This window comes from Xenopus laevis, chromosome 3L, assembly GCF_017654675.1.
Source record: "Xenopus laevis strain J_2021 chromosome 3L, Xenopus_laevis_v10.1, whole genome shotgun sequence".
Classification (NCBI taxonomy): Eukaryota; Metazoa; Chordata; class Amphibia; order Anura; family Pipidae; genus Xenopus; species Xenopus laevis.
The window spans coordinates 132405299-132421587 of record NC_054375.1 but is presented as its reverse complement, the minus strand read 5'-3'; the positions used below and the strand labels follow the sequence as shown (position 1 = coordinate 132421587).

At 39.5% G+C, this 16289-nt stretch overlaps 1 protein-coding gene across 2 annotated transcripts in view; it reads right to left on the bottom strand.

Annotated features, from left to right (window-relative positions):
• Nucleotides 1-11655, bottom strand: part of prom2.L (prominin 2 L homeolog) — a 36447-nt gene extending 24792 nt beyond the window's left edge. Inside the window, exons 1-6 of one of the 2 annotated variants that reach the window (XM_041584823.1) lie at nt 10870-11655; nt 9260-9309; nt 7378-7571; nt 3022-3142; nt 1077-1140; nt 433-522 (exon numbers count right to left, since the gene is read on the bottom strand). In XM_041584823.1, coding sequence (XP_041440757.1) covers nt 433-522; nt 1077-1140; nt 3022-3142; nt 7378-7571; nt 9260-9309; nt 10870-11134 — 784 coding nt within the window. In that variant the 5' untranslated portion in view covers nt 11135-11655. 2 annotated transcript variants of the gene reach the window in all.
• Nucleotides 11656-16289: the final 4634 nt, after the last annotated feature.

The following is a 16289-nucleotide window of genomic DNA, read 5'->3' as shown; positions in this document are numbered from 1 at the left end:
TGTATAACTCTGGCCACAATTATGGAGTTGCACCTGCTGCAGTTGTGCCCAATGTGTCAAAATAAATGCAGTTGCAAAACAGATGCTAGATGCGGCCAGTTTTGCGGGGGATTATATCACTTTGTTGAAATGACATTAGCATGTAATTCTTTTGGCACAAGTCTGCTGTTCCTATTGACACAACCTGCTGTAGAAACCCTGGAAATACCACCATATTCAGGGCGGCAGTAGGTCCAGGGTTACTCAGCATCAATAGGGGCACTTGCAGAACACTTTTGGGACACATTGATTGCTATAGAGGTGCTAGACAATACTTAATTGTATTGACTGTTTGGCTATCCATGTAAATGAACAAAAGTCTAAATTATCCCATTCTTTGAGAAAGTATGGACATACTTCCAGAGACCCAACACATTTCTTTGAAGTACTTACGTTTTGCTGTCTGATAAGAATCTTGCAAGAGAGGGTAAACTTCTTGATTAAGTTTGGCACTCAGAGTTCTGTTAATATCTGGACTAAAGCCTGACAGAGAAGAGCAGGTTATCAGAAAAAAAGTCATTTTTGGAACATACTGTGGATTTCTGGGATATGTCTAATGTATAAAAGCAAAAACAATTACAGACAATTAAGTAAAAACAACTTGAAGATGGTTTGACATCATTTCTAGCCAAAGTCACAAAAGCTTGTTGGTTCCATCATCAATATCATATCCCATCATCAGCTGGCCCTGAGCCAATTCCAGTATCTCCGCTGCGTAAACCAATTGGCAATTCTCCCCATCTTATATGGGGAGAATATTCTTCCATAACACAGAAGCTCTTCTTTCTATATACCGTATGTATATCTTTTACAACCACAAAGTAAACCCAGGGAAAGAAGACTAGAGAGGCTCTTTATTGAAAAGGCTCTTAAAAATGCTAAATGTTACAAAAATGTACAAACATTTTTTAGGAAATTAACTAAAAAATCTTGAAAACATTTTATCGCACCATGATAGCAACAGAAATGGTCTGGAGACTAAAACTCTGAAGTTTGCAGCACTGTCTTACATTAAATCATGGGAGATATTTACTTACGCTGTAATTCATCTAAAACCTTCTGCTTAGGGACGGAGAAAGAAGATACAATCTTTTCAAGCACCTGAGGAAGAAAGACATTACTCATTATTCTAACTATAACTGCCAAGAAACCTGTTGCTGTTTTACGATGCCAAGAGTTGTAGCTCAGTCCCAGTTTGAATGCACAGGCTACAATCTTAATTGTGTTCTCTGTCTGTCTCAGTCTCTCCCTCTTTCTGAAATCCACAGCTTACATTGTATATGAGCACACCCACCACAAACTATATGAGGGACAGTGCAGAAATATGTTGGTTGTGCTAAAGCCCCTGATTGAAGAATTATCCAGGCACTGGGGCTTGTTGTTAGAATCCATGGGGCTTATTAATGGCAACTCAGTTCCAGTCCAAAGTTTCCTTGTCACTCTTGCATTGTGCCTTGGATGCCCAAGCTGGCCAACATAGGTTAGTACAAGGTTGTATGAAATGTAATGGTAGCTATGGTTTATAATAATGATACCCAGTACATGTATGGCAAGAGCTACTACCAGCTGCACTTATTCATAGAAATGATGGCAACTTTGCCAACATGTCATCATCACTACAAAAAACAGTACATTTAGGGGCCGATTCACTAACTTCGAGTGAAGGATTCGAAGTTAAAAAACTTCGAATTTCGAAGTTTTTTTGGGGCTACTTCGACCATCGAATGGGCTACTTCGACCTTCGACTACGACTTCGAATCGAAGGATTCAAAGTAAAAATCGTTCGACTATTCGACCATTTGATAGTCGAAGTACTGTCTCTTTAAAAAAAACTTCGACCCCCTACTTCGGCAGCTAAAAGCTACCGAAGTCAATGTTAGCCTATGGGGAAGGTCCCCATAGGCTTTCCTAAGTTTTTTTGATCGAAGGATATTCCTTCGATGGTTGGATTAAAATCCTTTGAATCGTTCGATTCGAAGGATTTAATCGTTCGATCGAAGGAATAATCCTTCGATCGTACGATCGCAGTATTTGCGCTAAATCCTTCGACTTCGATCCGAATCCGAATCCTGCTGAAAAAGGCCGAATCCTGGCCGAATCCCGAACCGAATCCTGGATTTGGTGCATCCCTACTTAGCTCTTAGTTACTTCCTGTTCCTCCCACTATATGATGACAAAGTTCCATAAGAAATTAGTGCAAAACTCCCATTGAGCTTGATTATCATACTTATTTTGGAAGCTTCTGGGAATGATGGGAATGATGGTTTCCCATATCTTCATTGTCTGTATTGAAAAGCATTGCTGAAGGTAATTTTATTTGTTGATTCTGGATAGGAAAAACCTACAATTTACTTTTGCTATGACCAACCCCCATGTTTGCAATGAGCTTCTCTTGCTTCTTCATGGTTCTGTGACTTTCCAGCCATTTCACTTTGTTTGGGACTCTTGTAAGAGACTGGCTGTGACCTCTTTTCCCCTCAACATGCTTTAAGGATGACTGTGCTTCTCTCCCTGTCTCTGTCCTTATTGCTTTCAGTGTGTCCCATGTTTTGATTTGTTACCTTGTTCCCAGGAGGATTCTTCTGTCTCTGTTCATTAGAACCAGAGCGTATGAAGCAGAGAACAGCACAGCAAAGTCCTTCACTTATAACATAGTTTTTCTCTACAAGTTTTCAAGCATTAACTCCTTTCTAATAGCTTTACTGCTTCCAATGCTTCGTCTAAATTAAACTCCAAAATTGACCCTATAGGTTGGACATTTGGAAAACTCGAACTGGCCTACACTCATAATGTAGGGTACCTAATGATATTGAATTTTTATATAGATCCAAACTTCTCTCTGCCTTCTAGTGTCCTTATCTTTATACCAGGAGACATATTATCCCCTATAGACCATATTTGTAGGTATAATATCCCTTATATTATTAAATCAAATATCACATTCCTAAAGCCTTCAACTCTCCTCATTGGAATGACACTCACCAGGGGAAGGCTGTCTATGGATTTGCGGAACCTCTGCAGACTGTCAGTGACTTCATTGACCCCTGGAGCAAACTCCTCTTGGACCTTCTGGTTTAGAGAGAATGTACAGATAAGTCCAGCACTAGGAAAGAAAAAAAATAGAAAGATAGCCTGTTAGATTTTCAGCCACCAAACACGTGACAATAGAGGGGCTTCAAACACTGCCGGGAAACAAAATTACCTTTGACTGGTAGTGAGATAACTAAAGGGCAACAACAGATTCAGCATCTTTAATGTATACACCAAATATATCTGCCACTATATGGTAAACATGCTTCCTTGTCTTTTCATACACTTTTTTTCTCAAGTGCCCCTTTGATTGGCATTGACCCCCTTGTGGATTTTGACTTGGCCCACACACAGAACAATGGGGGTCAATTTAACCAGAGAGCCTGTATATGGTTTTATACACTGAATGTGAATATGCTGCTTACAAACAACACATGGCAGGTGGTATTACAGAACGTTAACATTGGCTTATGTTGCGCCATCCATTTCTATTGTTCTGCTACAATGGAATTCTGATCCTTATTCTGTTATGTCAGACAATAGCATGATACATGATGCCAATTCTCTATCATGAGCCATTTCTTACAGCCCTGCCCCTGCTATAAATAAATATAATCAGCTATTGTTTCTGATCAGATTCCCTATATGGTGACATGTATTTACAACAAACAACAAGACAATTACAATGTCCTGCTTCCTCTCTTCTCTTACATGCCCCCTCATTATATTACAACACACATAATATAGCTCCAGTTTACAGAGAAAAGAACAAAGCCATTCAACCCAGTGGGCCATTTAGTCTAGGAGAATCTTTATGTGTATTCCCTTGATTATGGGCCTGACTGCCTGTATTACTGAAGTACTATGCTCAGCCATGGATAATAAGACCCAACATCAGTAATTCATGTGTGTTCCTGCCTTTCTGTCACACTACAAGAACATCCAATTAAGCCTCTTCCCAATCAAGCCCTTTATAGTGTTACCCTATGATCTGGTAGTCTGGCTGAGATCTCTAATGTAGCCGGATAAGTAGGAAGACTCATAGTAGTAGACAGAACATGTATTTTTCTTTTTCTTTACAAAGGAATGAGGGTTTGTCTATGTCAACAATCTATCAGTCTATGTCTACTGTGTATAGCTGACGCTGCTGCATCTAGGCATAATGTATATACATTAAACTTGCATAGGATAAGCAGAAAGCATCTGATAAATGTTTATACAGTTTAACGTTGTAAAAATGTAATGGTGTAAAGTCCGGGAAAATGTAAAATCAGGGAAATGTATTATGCTTAATATATAGGTGGGACCACAAAACAACAATGTAAACTGAGGGAAAACTTCAATTCAGGGGATGTAAAATTGAGGTTTCACAGTATATGCTTTATCAGGGTGTGAGAGCCTACAGCAATGGATTTTTTTGCCCTATTTATTCATGTAACCATCTTTGAACTTTATTATTTCATCTTTGGAAAGATGAAATAATATAGTGAATAAAGTACCCCCTCTTGTAAAATATAAGGATATTATTATTTACCGAGGAGTTTCATAACCATATAAAAACACGAGGCCGAAGGCCGAGTGTTTTTATACAGGTCATGGAACTCCGAGGTAACTTCTAATATCCTCATATTTTACAACTGGGGGTACTTTATTTATTATAATACACAAATTTTAGTGAGTCGTGTGACAGAAATGACATCACTACTCACCGTTTATAACTGATGAGATCACTACTCACCGTTTATAAGGATATAATTTACAGGATATTCATGGCTTTTGTGTATTATAAAGTTATATTCAAAGCATTGTTTATAGCCCTGTGTTCTGTACAGGCATGTTGAGTCTAAGTATTAGAGATCTTTCAATTTAATTTGGTTATGGGATTTACTCAAGGTCTCAAGCAACCCAGATGGCAGACAGAGCTTCCCAGATCAATATCCTGTGTATTATCAGTTCCACCCCAAATCAATACTTCCTAATCAGGCAGGCTTCTTCCTAACCCATGTCTTCTGTAATAGTATCTAGTGACACCTCCTAGATTATTAATCATCTTGCCATCCGATTAATTCATTTCAATACCATCTGAGCAATCACATCGCACATAGATTAGCTCTGGGTGATTTATCTGATTCAATGCTATATACCCATCCCCTTTCATACCCGCATATCAATAAAATCAATAGGTTGTATAGTGGTGTCCACTTTTGATCAAGACCAGTTGAGGCTCATTTACTAGCACTTATTGCCCCAGTACACTTACACAAAGAAATCAATAATCAATTATCTTCGATTCGTCTGCTGCTGGTTGAATAGTGCAACACAATAATAATTTGTTGTGTTTTTTGACAGTAAGGCTAATTCTAATGTAAAAGCTCCATTTAGTCATTAATTACAACCCTGTCTATATTTCTGAACAACCACGAGCAGTGGTGCTTCCCTTTGTAGTCAATGGAAATGACTAGAGTTGTTTAAGCAGCATTTTTATGCTACTGTAGCTGAGTTGTAACACTCTGTGTATTGTGGTCCATGGGAAGGCTTGGGTTCAATTGCCACCATGACTTTATGACTACTCTGTCTATTACAGTAACCAAGTGCTTTTTATTTTATAACCTCAGATGTTTAAAATAGATATCTTCCAAATGGCTTTGGGAAAAGACAAAAAAGAGTTTGTTGTGTGCGCTTAAACCTCTACTTACACCAGAGGGTAAAAGTACTGTTGTGCCAGAAAAATTCTAAGCAACTCTTGCTGAGTATATCACTATTGTTTATTGTATATCATTAATTCATTTGGCATCAATGAAACTTTTATTACATTCTAAATGCCATTATGAGTCAAGGCAGGTACTGACTCAGCTTAAGCTCCTCTGATGAAGTGCCCAATGGAGCGAAATGCGTCAGGGAGGAGTGGCTAACAAGGGGTATGCAGGTAGAAGGAATGTTCTGCCATGCGGTATGCTACATTTTAATCTCTATGTGTGATTTGCTGAGTTTTTTTGCACTAATAAAATGCTATATATATATATTATTACATTTATGGGATCTGTTAGCAGGAAACCTGTTTTCCAGAATGCTTCAAATTAAGGGAAGGCTGTCTCTCATAGACTCCATTTTATCCAAATAATCCAAATATTTAAAAATGATTTATTTTTCTCTGTACTCTTGTACTTGATCCAAACTAAGATATAATAAATACTATATAATAAATACTTATTGGAAGGAAAACCAGCCTATTGGGTTTATTTAATATTTACATGATTTTCTAGTAGATTTAAAGGAGAAGGAAAGGCATCCTGCACTTGGGGGCAGTTCTGGACTGGGTTTCAAAATAAGCCCTGGCATTCCAAGTACATAGAGGCCCAAATTGTCCTCCACCAGCCCACTAAATAGTGACTGTCTATGGGACCTTACAGCAGCCCCCATTTTCTAGAACCCTCTGATTGCCAGTCCAGGCCTGGGGGGGGGCGCGGCTGCACATGCACGGTAGAACGGAACCAAAACTTTAACTAAAAAGTCGTCTATTTCCGGAAAAACCCAGGTCCCAAGCATTTTGGATAACAGGTCCCATACCCGTAGTTAAATTGATTCTGAGTCTTTTAGGTTTTTATGAGATAACAAGCTCTCCAAATGGCTTTGAGGCTCTTTAGAGGTAAAACGACATGACAGTGGTTTCAAAATGGGGTCAAATGGCTGCAGAGAGGCACCTTGGAATTCCATGCTGACAGAATCAATTAAACTAAGCTAAATGTGAGTTATCAGAGATGCCAGGGAAACTCACTCTGCTCTATGTGATATATTGCATTATAAAGAAGTGAGCATAAAGATAATCCATATTTACAAGGATATTCTTTATTATTAGAAGGTTTCCTTTCCTGTAGTAAGTGAAGTACTATATAACTGTTGTAGCCCGCCCCTAACCCTCAATATGTCTTAAAATCTCCAGCTCAGTGCCATTAATCTAAATTCGAATCTAAGGTTTGTAGAAGTTCTGCCTACTTGCAGTGATTTACCTGCTGCTCCATGATTTTGGCATACTTAACTCTATGGCTATTAGAGGTCTATCTACAGTCTGTCTGTGGTTAGGATCATACCTGGACCCTGTGCACAAGTATTTGGATTTTAGCTGCTTTATAATAACATATGTTGGGGATGTGGGTGGAGATTGAGACTCGGGTGTTTGGGTATAAAATAAAGTGGGCTCTAAACCAAATTTTATCCATGGGCTTCTACCCATGGCTGCTCCTGATGTATTACAGTTATCTCTTATTATAAGGACCATAAATCAATAGTATGCATATTTTGTTGACTTACAATAAAACAGTGCAGGTCAGGAACAGAAGCAGAAACACTGGAATTCTCTGACAACACATTCCCTCACACCTATTGAAGATTCTCTCCCCACGGGACTGGAATACGCAGTAAATGATCCCAAACACCAGCATGAATATGAGGAACAGAAGGGCAATCACAGCACAGGCCACGTATCCCCCTTGATACCTCACCACCTGGAGGGAAAAGACAAGAAATCTTAGCGTAGGTGGGCACAGAGAAGAAGCGGAATGAATTGGACAAATATTGGGCCATTGGTAGAAACCAAGAATGGTTAAGGCTTTGGAGAATGGAAGTGGTTTCAATGCTACCCCTGAAAACTGTGGCACATTCCCTAGATCTCATGTCCAATGAACTGCACCTACATTACTCTCTGGAACTCAGTTTCTTTATGTCCTTCAGTGGACTTCAATGTCCACCATCTTTAACCTCATGAAATGTATAGGCTAACCAGGCTGGTTCCATTTTGAATGTTGGCCAGTGCCTCTGGTCTTTACAGAATCTGGCATTTTTGTGTTAAGACATCATGGAAATGAAATTTTATGTAGGGTTACCACCTTTTCTGGAAAAAAATACTGGCCTTCTGATATATTTATCTTTTTTCCCTATTAATACCATTGAGATCAACCATCATTTTTACCGGCCAGGCCAGTAAAATACCGGCCGTTTTATGGTATGGCAATGCTGCGCACGGAAATATAATACAGGTATTGGATCCCTTATCCGGAAACCCGATATCCAGAAAGCTCCGAATTACGGAATGGCTGTCTCCCATAGACTCCATTTTATCCAAATAATCCAAATTTTTAAAAATGATTTCCTTTTTCTCTGCAATAATAAAACAATACCTTGTACTTGATCCAAACTAAGATATTATTAATCCTTATTGGAAGCAAAACCAGCCTATTGGGTTTATTTTATGTTTAAATTAATTTCTAGTAGACTTAAGGCATGAAGACCCAAATTACGGAAAGATCCGTTATCCGGAAACCCCCAGGTCCCGAGCATTCTGGATAACAGGTCCCATATCTGTACTGTATATAATACTAAGATGCCTTTGTTTTATAGTATAATTTAGGGTTGTCTCGTCTGGAATGTACAGTAGTACATCTTTCAGAACAGAAGAGGCAAAGCATTTAATGGAACGAGAGTAAGAGGAAATAAATATTGCATGAAATGAGTATCATGCATTGGAGGAGCAAAGCTGGTCAGTGCAGAACAGGAACACATCCAGAACCACCAAGCACCGTGCTGAAATGATACATGAAATGATACATACTGTATAAAGGTATGAGACCTGTTATCCAGAATGCTTGGGTTTTGGGATTTTCCAGATAAGGGGTCTGTCTGTAATTTGCATCTCCATACTTTAAGTCTACTAAAGAACCATTTAAACATTAAATAAACCAAATAGGATTGTTTTTCTTCCAAAAAGGATTAAGTAGAACTTAGTTTGGATCAAGAACAAAGTACTTTCTTATTATTACAGAGTAAAAGGAAATCATTTTTAAAAATGTGAATTATTTGAGCAAAGTGGAGTCTATGGGAGATGGCCTTCCAGTACTTCCGAGCTTTCTGGATAATGGGTTTCCAAATAATGGATCCTATACAGGGGAGGTGCGCCAATAAGATGGAAAAAATGCCACTGCTGGTAACTTTAACTTTTCAAACCGGAAATGAGTCTCTATTGGAGCACCCTTATTTCCCTGGACCTCCCTGGACCCCATGGGAGCCAAAAAAGGTGAGCTCAGAAGGGAGGGGGGTTGGCAGCTGCAAGCCGCCTCAGATGGCAAAGGGACTGGAATCACCCCTTATCCTACACCTGTATTGAGCTTCAGGAGGGAATGGAAAATGCTTGGCTTACCTCTTCAGTCTGTATGGCGGAAGCATTGTTGAATAAAGAACGTAGTAAATCTGGGAGAAAGGATGAAAATCAGGCAATAAATAAACACAGTATTTAGCATCCCTGTTAATCACCACAGCTAACCAAGTAGTGGGTAATGACATGTCATCTTAACTTTTACTAAAGGCACATAAACCCATCTAAATGGGGGCACAATTAATATCACCTGCTGGTGGTTAAAGAAAGAAACTTGAAGACATCATTGCTGTCCCGTGTAAGGGGTGATTTTGGCACATTTTTCCCGCTCGGCTGTTTCCACGTTGAAAACATTGGTACTCCCATAATTAAAATTCCAGCACGGGTTATTCTGACATGATGAATGCCTGAAATATGACTGTCCTTCTGGGACTAGAACATTCATTTACGTTTCCCTGGCCAGGGTATGTCGTTTACATATTCATAGCATTCTATAAATCTGTAACATATTTTATACTGTAGTTATGCAAGATACAGTATATTAACTATTGCTAAACTGTAACTTTCAGCAATACGCATGGCTCTAGGATGTCCGATATACCGCTGGCACGACATTTACCGACATTACAAGCGTTTCTCACCTATCATGTAACCCCTTTGTCACGTGGAGGTGAAAGAGCAAAGGGTTCTGTTAATAAGAGGCCAAGTGGATGCGGATTCTGGATACAGTAGCCCCAAAGGAATTAATGAAATGTACTCTTTATCATGCTTCCTGTGAAGTGAATTGTTCCCTTTATTATTGATTCATTTTTTCTTTATTTTTGATCTTTATATATTTTTTTGGTTTCTTTTTGGGTTATTTGTGGGTTATAAGTTTATATTCAAGTGAAATATTGGTAGTTTACTCTATACTCCATAATGGTAGCACTTTAGGGTTTATAATTCTTTTATATGAAGACTTGCTGTGGGATAAGGCCACTCCATACATACAATAAAATATAAGATTAAGTTGTGGTGTATTATGAGAATCATAATTGATGGTTGTTACTAATGTTGCATAGGTGGGTCACTGATATTTTAAAATATTTAAAAGTGCTATTATGATGATGATACACAGAGGAGTAAAATATTTATAGTGTCATTATGGGTTTGACTACTGAGCCCATAAGATGGTTAATTATCATACTGACTGCACTGATTGGCTGTTTTAAATATTTAAGCATGGCAACTACTTCCTGTCACTATCCTGACGAAGATCCCTAGTGGATCGAAACATGTTGATATGAGCATGGTGCGATAAAGACTGGTGCATATATATATAAATATCAGAAAACCGGCACATGCATGTACAAAAAATGTTCACCTCTTTATTTTTATCATATCATAGTCCAACGTTTCGGTCCTCATTAGGACCTTTTTCAAGGATCGAAACGTTGGACTATGATATGATAAAAATAAATAGGTGAACATTTTTTGTACATGGGTGTGCCGGTTTTCTGATATTCGTGGATATATACATATTTTAACCGTGCACCCGATTACATATTCTGGCCTTAGAGTGCGGATACACATTGGACATCTATATATATATATATACCAACTTATGTATATATATATATATGAATAGGGTTCATAACAAATGTCCATTTTCCTACCTTTGGGGAAAGAGTTTCGTTGCACTGCGCCAAGGAAATGCTTCACCATTTGGAACATTGATTGCAGTCCCCTCCATGCTCGTGGCTGTGTAGGAATAACACGGCTGGTGCCCAAAGCATCAAACGTAAGTCCCACAGAGTTCAAGTCTGAGGAGCATTGCTGAGAGGTCACCTGTCCTGTCTTACACAGAAGGACCCAAAGTAGGCAGCAGATGAGAAGAAGAACTGAAGATCTCTTGGCATCCCGAGACTGTGACATTATCATTGTCAATCAATCAATTAGCGGCACATTCTACTATAGCACCTAGAAAATTCAGTTCCTACATATACTGCTCCGTCCCAGGATGTAGTAGAAAATGGGTCAGGAGTCGAATGAGCAGTGACACTCCTGTCTCTTCTGAGAGTTCAGGCATTATGTGTAACTTGATGGACCTGTTTATTTATATAGGGCCAGGCCCTAAATCCTGCATATATATAAGTATTCTGTAATATCCTCCATTGAGTCACACCAACCTTGGGAAAAAACAGAACTTCTGGATAATGGTGCCCTAGTTCCATTGTATCTGTTGGAGAATAATCCATTTATAACACACACACACACACAACAATATTCTCACATATGGCTGCAAATTATAATGGATATATAATAATTGTGTAAGTGTGTGTGAATTTATAAATGCATGTGTCCTGTATGCATGGAATCTATAATCCAGAAATGCCTTATCCAAAATACAGCATTGGCATTTCCCACAATGCCCTCCTGCCCCTTGAATTGTATTTATTTATTAATACAGAGCCACAAATGTGAAGAGAGCTTTACAAGACGTACACCCAAACATGGGTACATTTAATAAACATTAAGTGGTAAGAGTAAGTACATAAGTGCTAGGAGTTTCAGTACACAGTTGGAATGAGTTCCTTGTTCCTAGGAGCTTACAATCTATGGGTCTACGCAGACAGTGCTGAATACATTAGTGTAGGAGCACATGAGGTAATAACAATCAGGGAAAGCAGACCCTGCTACTATGGGCGCAGGGGCTCAGGGCCAGTGGGGCCCAGACCTGCGGGGTCTACTGAATTGTAGTCTTCTTCCTCAGTCTGCTTAGGCTCACTATAACTAAGTGAGTGGTAAGCAGGTGACCAGGGTTGGGGGGATGTGCATGAGACTGATGCATGCTGGGCCCTTCTATTGGGTTGGAGGGCCAATCCATTTGTAGTTACACCACCAAAAATCACTACTAATTGCTCACATGTGATTCTGTAATCTTGTATCAGGCAAACAGGCACCGCCATTGGTCGGGTAATTAATTTACTCTTACTCAGTCTAAAGAGCTGGACACGCCCCAGTAATTGTACGTTGGTTGGCTGTTGGACTACAATGGGGCCATTATAACACATTATATTCATTCTGAGGAATTTGTGACCTCTACTTTTAATAGAGCTGCTGACTAAAAATAAGCATCCTATTATCCAGTTCCTACAATGTTTACATTAAGGGTCAATGTACCTTTAGATTTCCCAGCAGAGTTGCATTAGTCTTATAATATGGGCAATTATCTAAGCTAGTAGAAATAAGAAAACCCAGGGAGTTGATTCTAGAATGAAGAGGGACATTTATGAACCTGTTCAGATGGCCAGTGTCGGACTGGGATGCCAGGGGCCCATCAGAAAACCTTAGACCATGGGCCCACTTTCCAAACTTTTATTCCTCCTCTAATCACTTAACCTCTTTATTCTCCAAGGTTTTTTATATCTACTTACTATACTCTGTTGTTCCATTATTAAGCCTCTTTCCTAAAAAGAAATAGGGAATGACCATCATAAATGCCAAAAGGTTAGAAGCAAGAGGGCCCACTGACACCGGGGCCCACCGGGAGTTTTCCTGGAATCCCTGTGGGCCAGTTCGACACTGACCAGGCTTCCAGTGCCATCACACCATACCACTAGCCATCATCACATGTCCATCCTATCTTAGTTTACTGGATTATAATGTCATCCCTGTGGGAGGTTGCAAGTTGACATTTTCATGGCACATAAATGATATATAACAGACCAGGATGTATGAGCTGTGCCTTATGGCAACTATGCAGAGGCTGAATGACAAGTCGAGTTATTCAATTACTTACAGGTCAGTGATATTAGTATTGATAGTGTTCCTTTTACATTTCCCTATCACATGGTAGGTCACACTTTCTCTTGGTTTGTGGATTTTCCTTACAGATCCGAGACACGCATTACATTATCTGATTAAATACTATATATATATATGTAACGCTAATCTGGGCTATCCAGACCACAAATGGTTAAAGTGATGATTGCTATTAATGTTGGATAGGTGGGTCACTGATATTTTATAATATTTAAAAGTGCTATTATGATGATGATACACAGAGGGGTAAAATATTTAAAGTGTCATTTATTTTTATCATATCATAGTCCAACGTTTCGGTCCTCATTAGGACCTTTTTCAGGGATCTAAACATTGGACTATGATATGATAAAAATAAAGAGGTGAACATTTTTTGTACATGGGTGTGCCGGTTTTCTGATATTCGTGGATATACAGTATACATATTTTAACCTCCATTGAGTCACACCAACCTTGGGAAAAAACAGGACTTCTGGATAATGGTGCCCTAGTTCCATTGTATCTGTTGGAGAAGAATGCATTTATAACTCTGCCCACACACACAACAATATTCTCACATATGGCTGCAAATTATAATGGATATATAATAATTGTGTAAGTGTATGTGTGTGTGTATTTATAAATGCATGTGTCCTGTATGCATGGAATCTATAATCCAGAAATGCATTATCCAAAATACAGCATTGGAATTCCCACAATGCCCTCCTGCCCCTTGAATTGTATTTATTTATTAATACAGAGCCACAAATGTGAAGAGAGCTTTACAAGACGTACACCCAAACATGGGTACAGTTAATGAACATTAAGTGGTAAGAGTAAGTACATAAGTGCTAGGAGTTTCAGGACACAATTGGAATGAGTTCCTTGTTCTTAGGAGCTTACAATCTATGGGTCTACGCAGACAGGGCTGAATACATTAGTGTAGGAGTAGTAACAATCAGGGAAAGCAGACCCTGCTACTATGGGGGCAGGGGCTCAGGGACAGGGGGGCCCAGACCTGCAGGGTCTACTGAATTGTAGTCTTCTTCCTCAGTCTGCTTAGGCTCACTATAACTAAGTGAGTGGTGGGCAGGTGACCAGGGTTGGGAGGGATGTGCATGAGACTGATGCATGCTGGGCCCTTCGTAAGATTCTATTGGGTTGGAGGGCCAATCCATTTGTAGTTACACCACCAAAAATCACTACTAATTGCTCACATGTGATTCTGTAATCTTGTATCAGGCAAACAGGCACCACCATTGGTCGGGTTATTAATTTGCTCTTACTCAGTCTAAGAGCTGGACACGCCCCAGTAATTGTACGTTGGTTGGCTGTTGGACTACAATGGGGCCATTATAACACATTATATTCATTCTGAGGAATTTGTGACCTCTACTTTTAATAGAGCTGCTGACTAAAAATAAGCATCCTATTATCCAGTTCCTACAATGTTTACATTAAGGGTCAATATACCTTTAGATTTCCCAGCAGAGTTGCATTAGTCTTATAATATGGGCAATTATCTAAGCTAGTATAAATAAGAAAACCCAGGGAGTTGATGCTAGAATGAAGAGGGACATTTAAGACCCTCTTCAGATGGCCAGGCTCAGTGTTGGACTTGGATGCCAGGGGCCCATCAGAAAACCTTAGACCACTTAACCTCTTTATTCTCCTAGTTTTTTTTATCTACTTACTATACTCTGTTGTTCCATTATTAAGCCTCTTTCCTAAAAAGAAATAGGGAATGACCATCATATAGGCCAAATGGTTAGAAGCAAGAAGGCCCACTGACACCTGTTTTTTTTCCTGGAATCCCCAGGCCAGTTCGACACTGACCAGGCTTCCAGTGCCATCACACCATACCACTAGCCATCATCACATGTCCTTCCTATCTTAGTTTACTGGATTATAATGTCATCCCTGTGGGAGGTAAAAAGGAGCTTGTGGCGAGCCAGTAATGAGACAAACGATATGCTGACCAAGTAATTCTTGGAGAATCCTTGGAGCAAATGGAAAATAAACATATATCAATATTTGAAAATGTCCATTAGACAGTTCTATCAGCAGAAAAAAGTATACTGGCCCTTTAAGAAGGTTGCAAGTTGACATTTTCATGGCACATAAATGATATATAACAGACCAGGATGTATGAGCTGTGCCTTATGGCAACTATGCAGAGGCTGAATGACAAGTCGAGTTATTCAATTACTTACAGGTCAGTGATATTAGTATTGATAGTGTTCCTTTTACATTTCCCTATCACATGGTAGGTCACACTTTCTCTTGGTTTGTGGATTTTCCTTACAGATCCGAGACACGCATTACATTATCTGATTAAATACTATATATTTTTAACGCTAATCTGGGCTATCCAGACCCCAAATGGTTAAAGTGTCCAGCTATTGGTATGAGCATGGGTTACATTGGACTCACACATCAGGATCAGGGCCTTGGCTAAGTGGAAGCTATCCCTTTAAGGTGTAGTATAACTACAACACACAGGCTACTGCAATAAAAATAGATTGATTGGATGCCAGGAGGTTCTTGATGTGAGATTGTGGATTGTGGTTTAATGTACAATGCAAAATGCAAGTGACCACAGGTTTACTCACGCAGGAGTTGATGCAGGTATATCATATCACAGAGGAGGGAGGATAGCAGAAGATGAAGACTAACACTCCCATAAGGCATAGTAGTCAAGTGTACATCAATTCCCAGAAGACAGAAATACCTTTGTGGGGATCTGAATCACCAGTGGAGTAGTTAGGGAGATAAAGTCTAAAGCCTAACACCCTATCCATTGAGTCCCTGCACTAAAGGCAAACAAAGAAACCTTTGGGAAGCTACTCCCTGCTACTATCCTTGATGGAGCACACAGCTGCTCATGCTACATAAAGCTGACTATCTCACTCTCCTAGAGAGTCTATTAAAGATCTGCCCCAATGATAGCTAACCTTGTTCACAGGGTTTCCTGGTCCCTGACTTAATCACCAAAGGTACAAGTCCCTTTGGGGCGAATGGGTTTAGTGGGGCCTTGGTGATCACAGGCTCAATGGGAAACACCTAGCTGCAAGGACACCACGAGCCAAAGAGGAAGAAGCCACTGCCTACACAACACTGTATAGCAGTGTGGCAGGAAGTGGTATTACACCCTTTGACCAATAACTAGTGGTGTACTAAATGACAACTTACAGATACCCAATAACAAAGGAGTACAGAAAGAAGGTAGGGATTTAACTCTATAGGGACATAGCAATCCTATAGGTCGCTATATATATATAGGTTAGTCAGG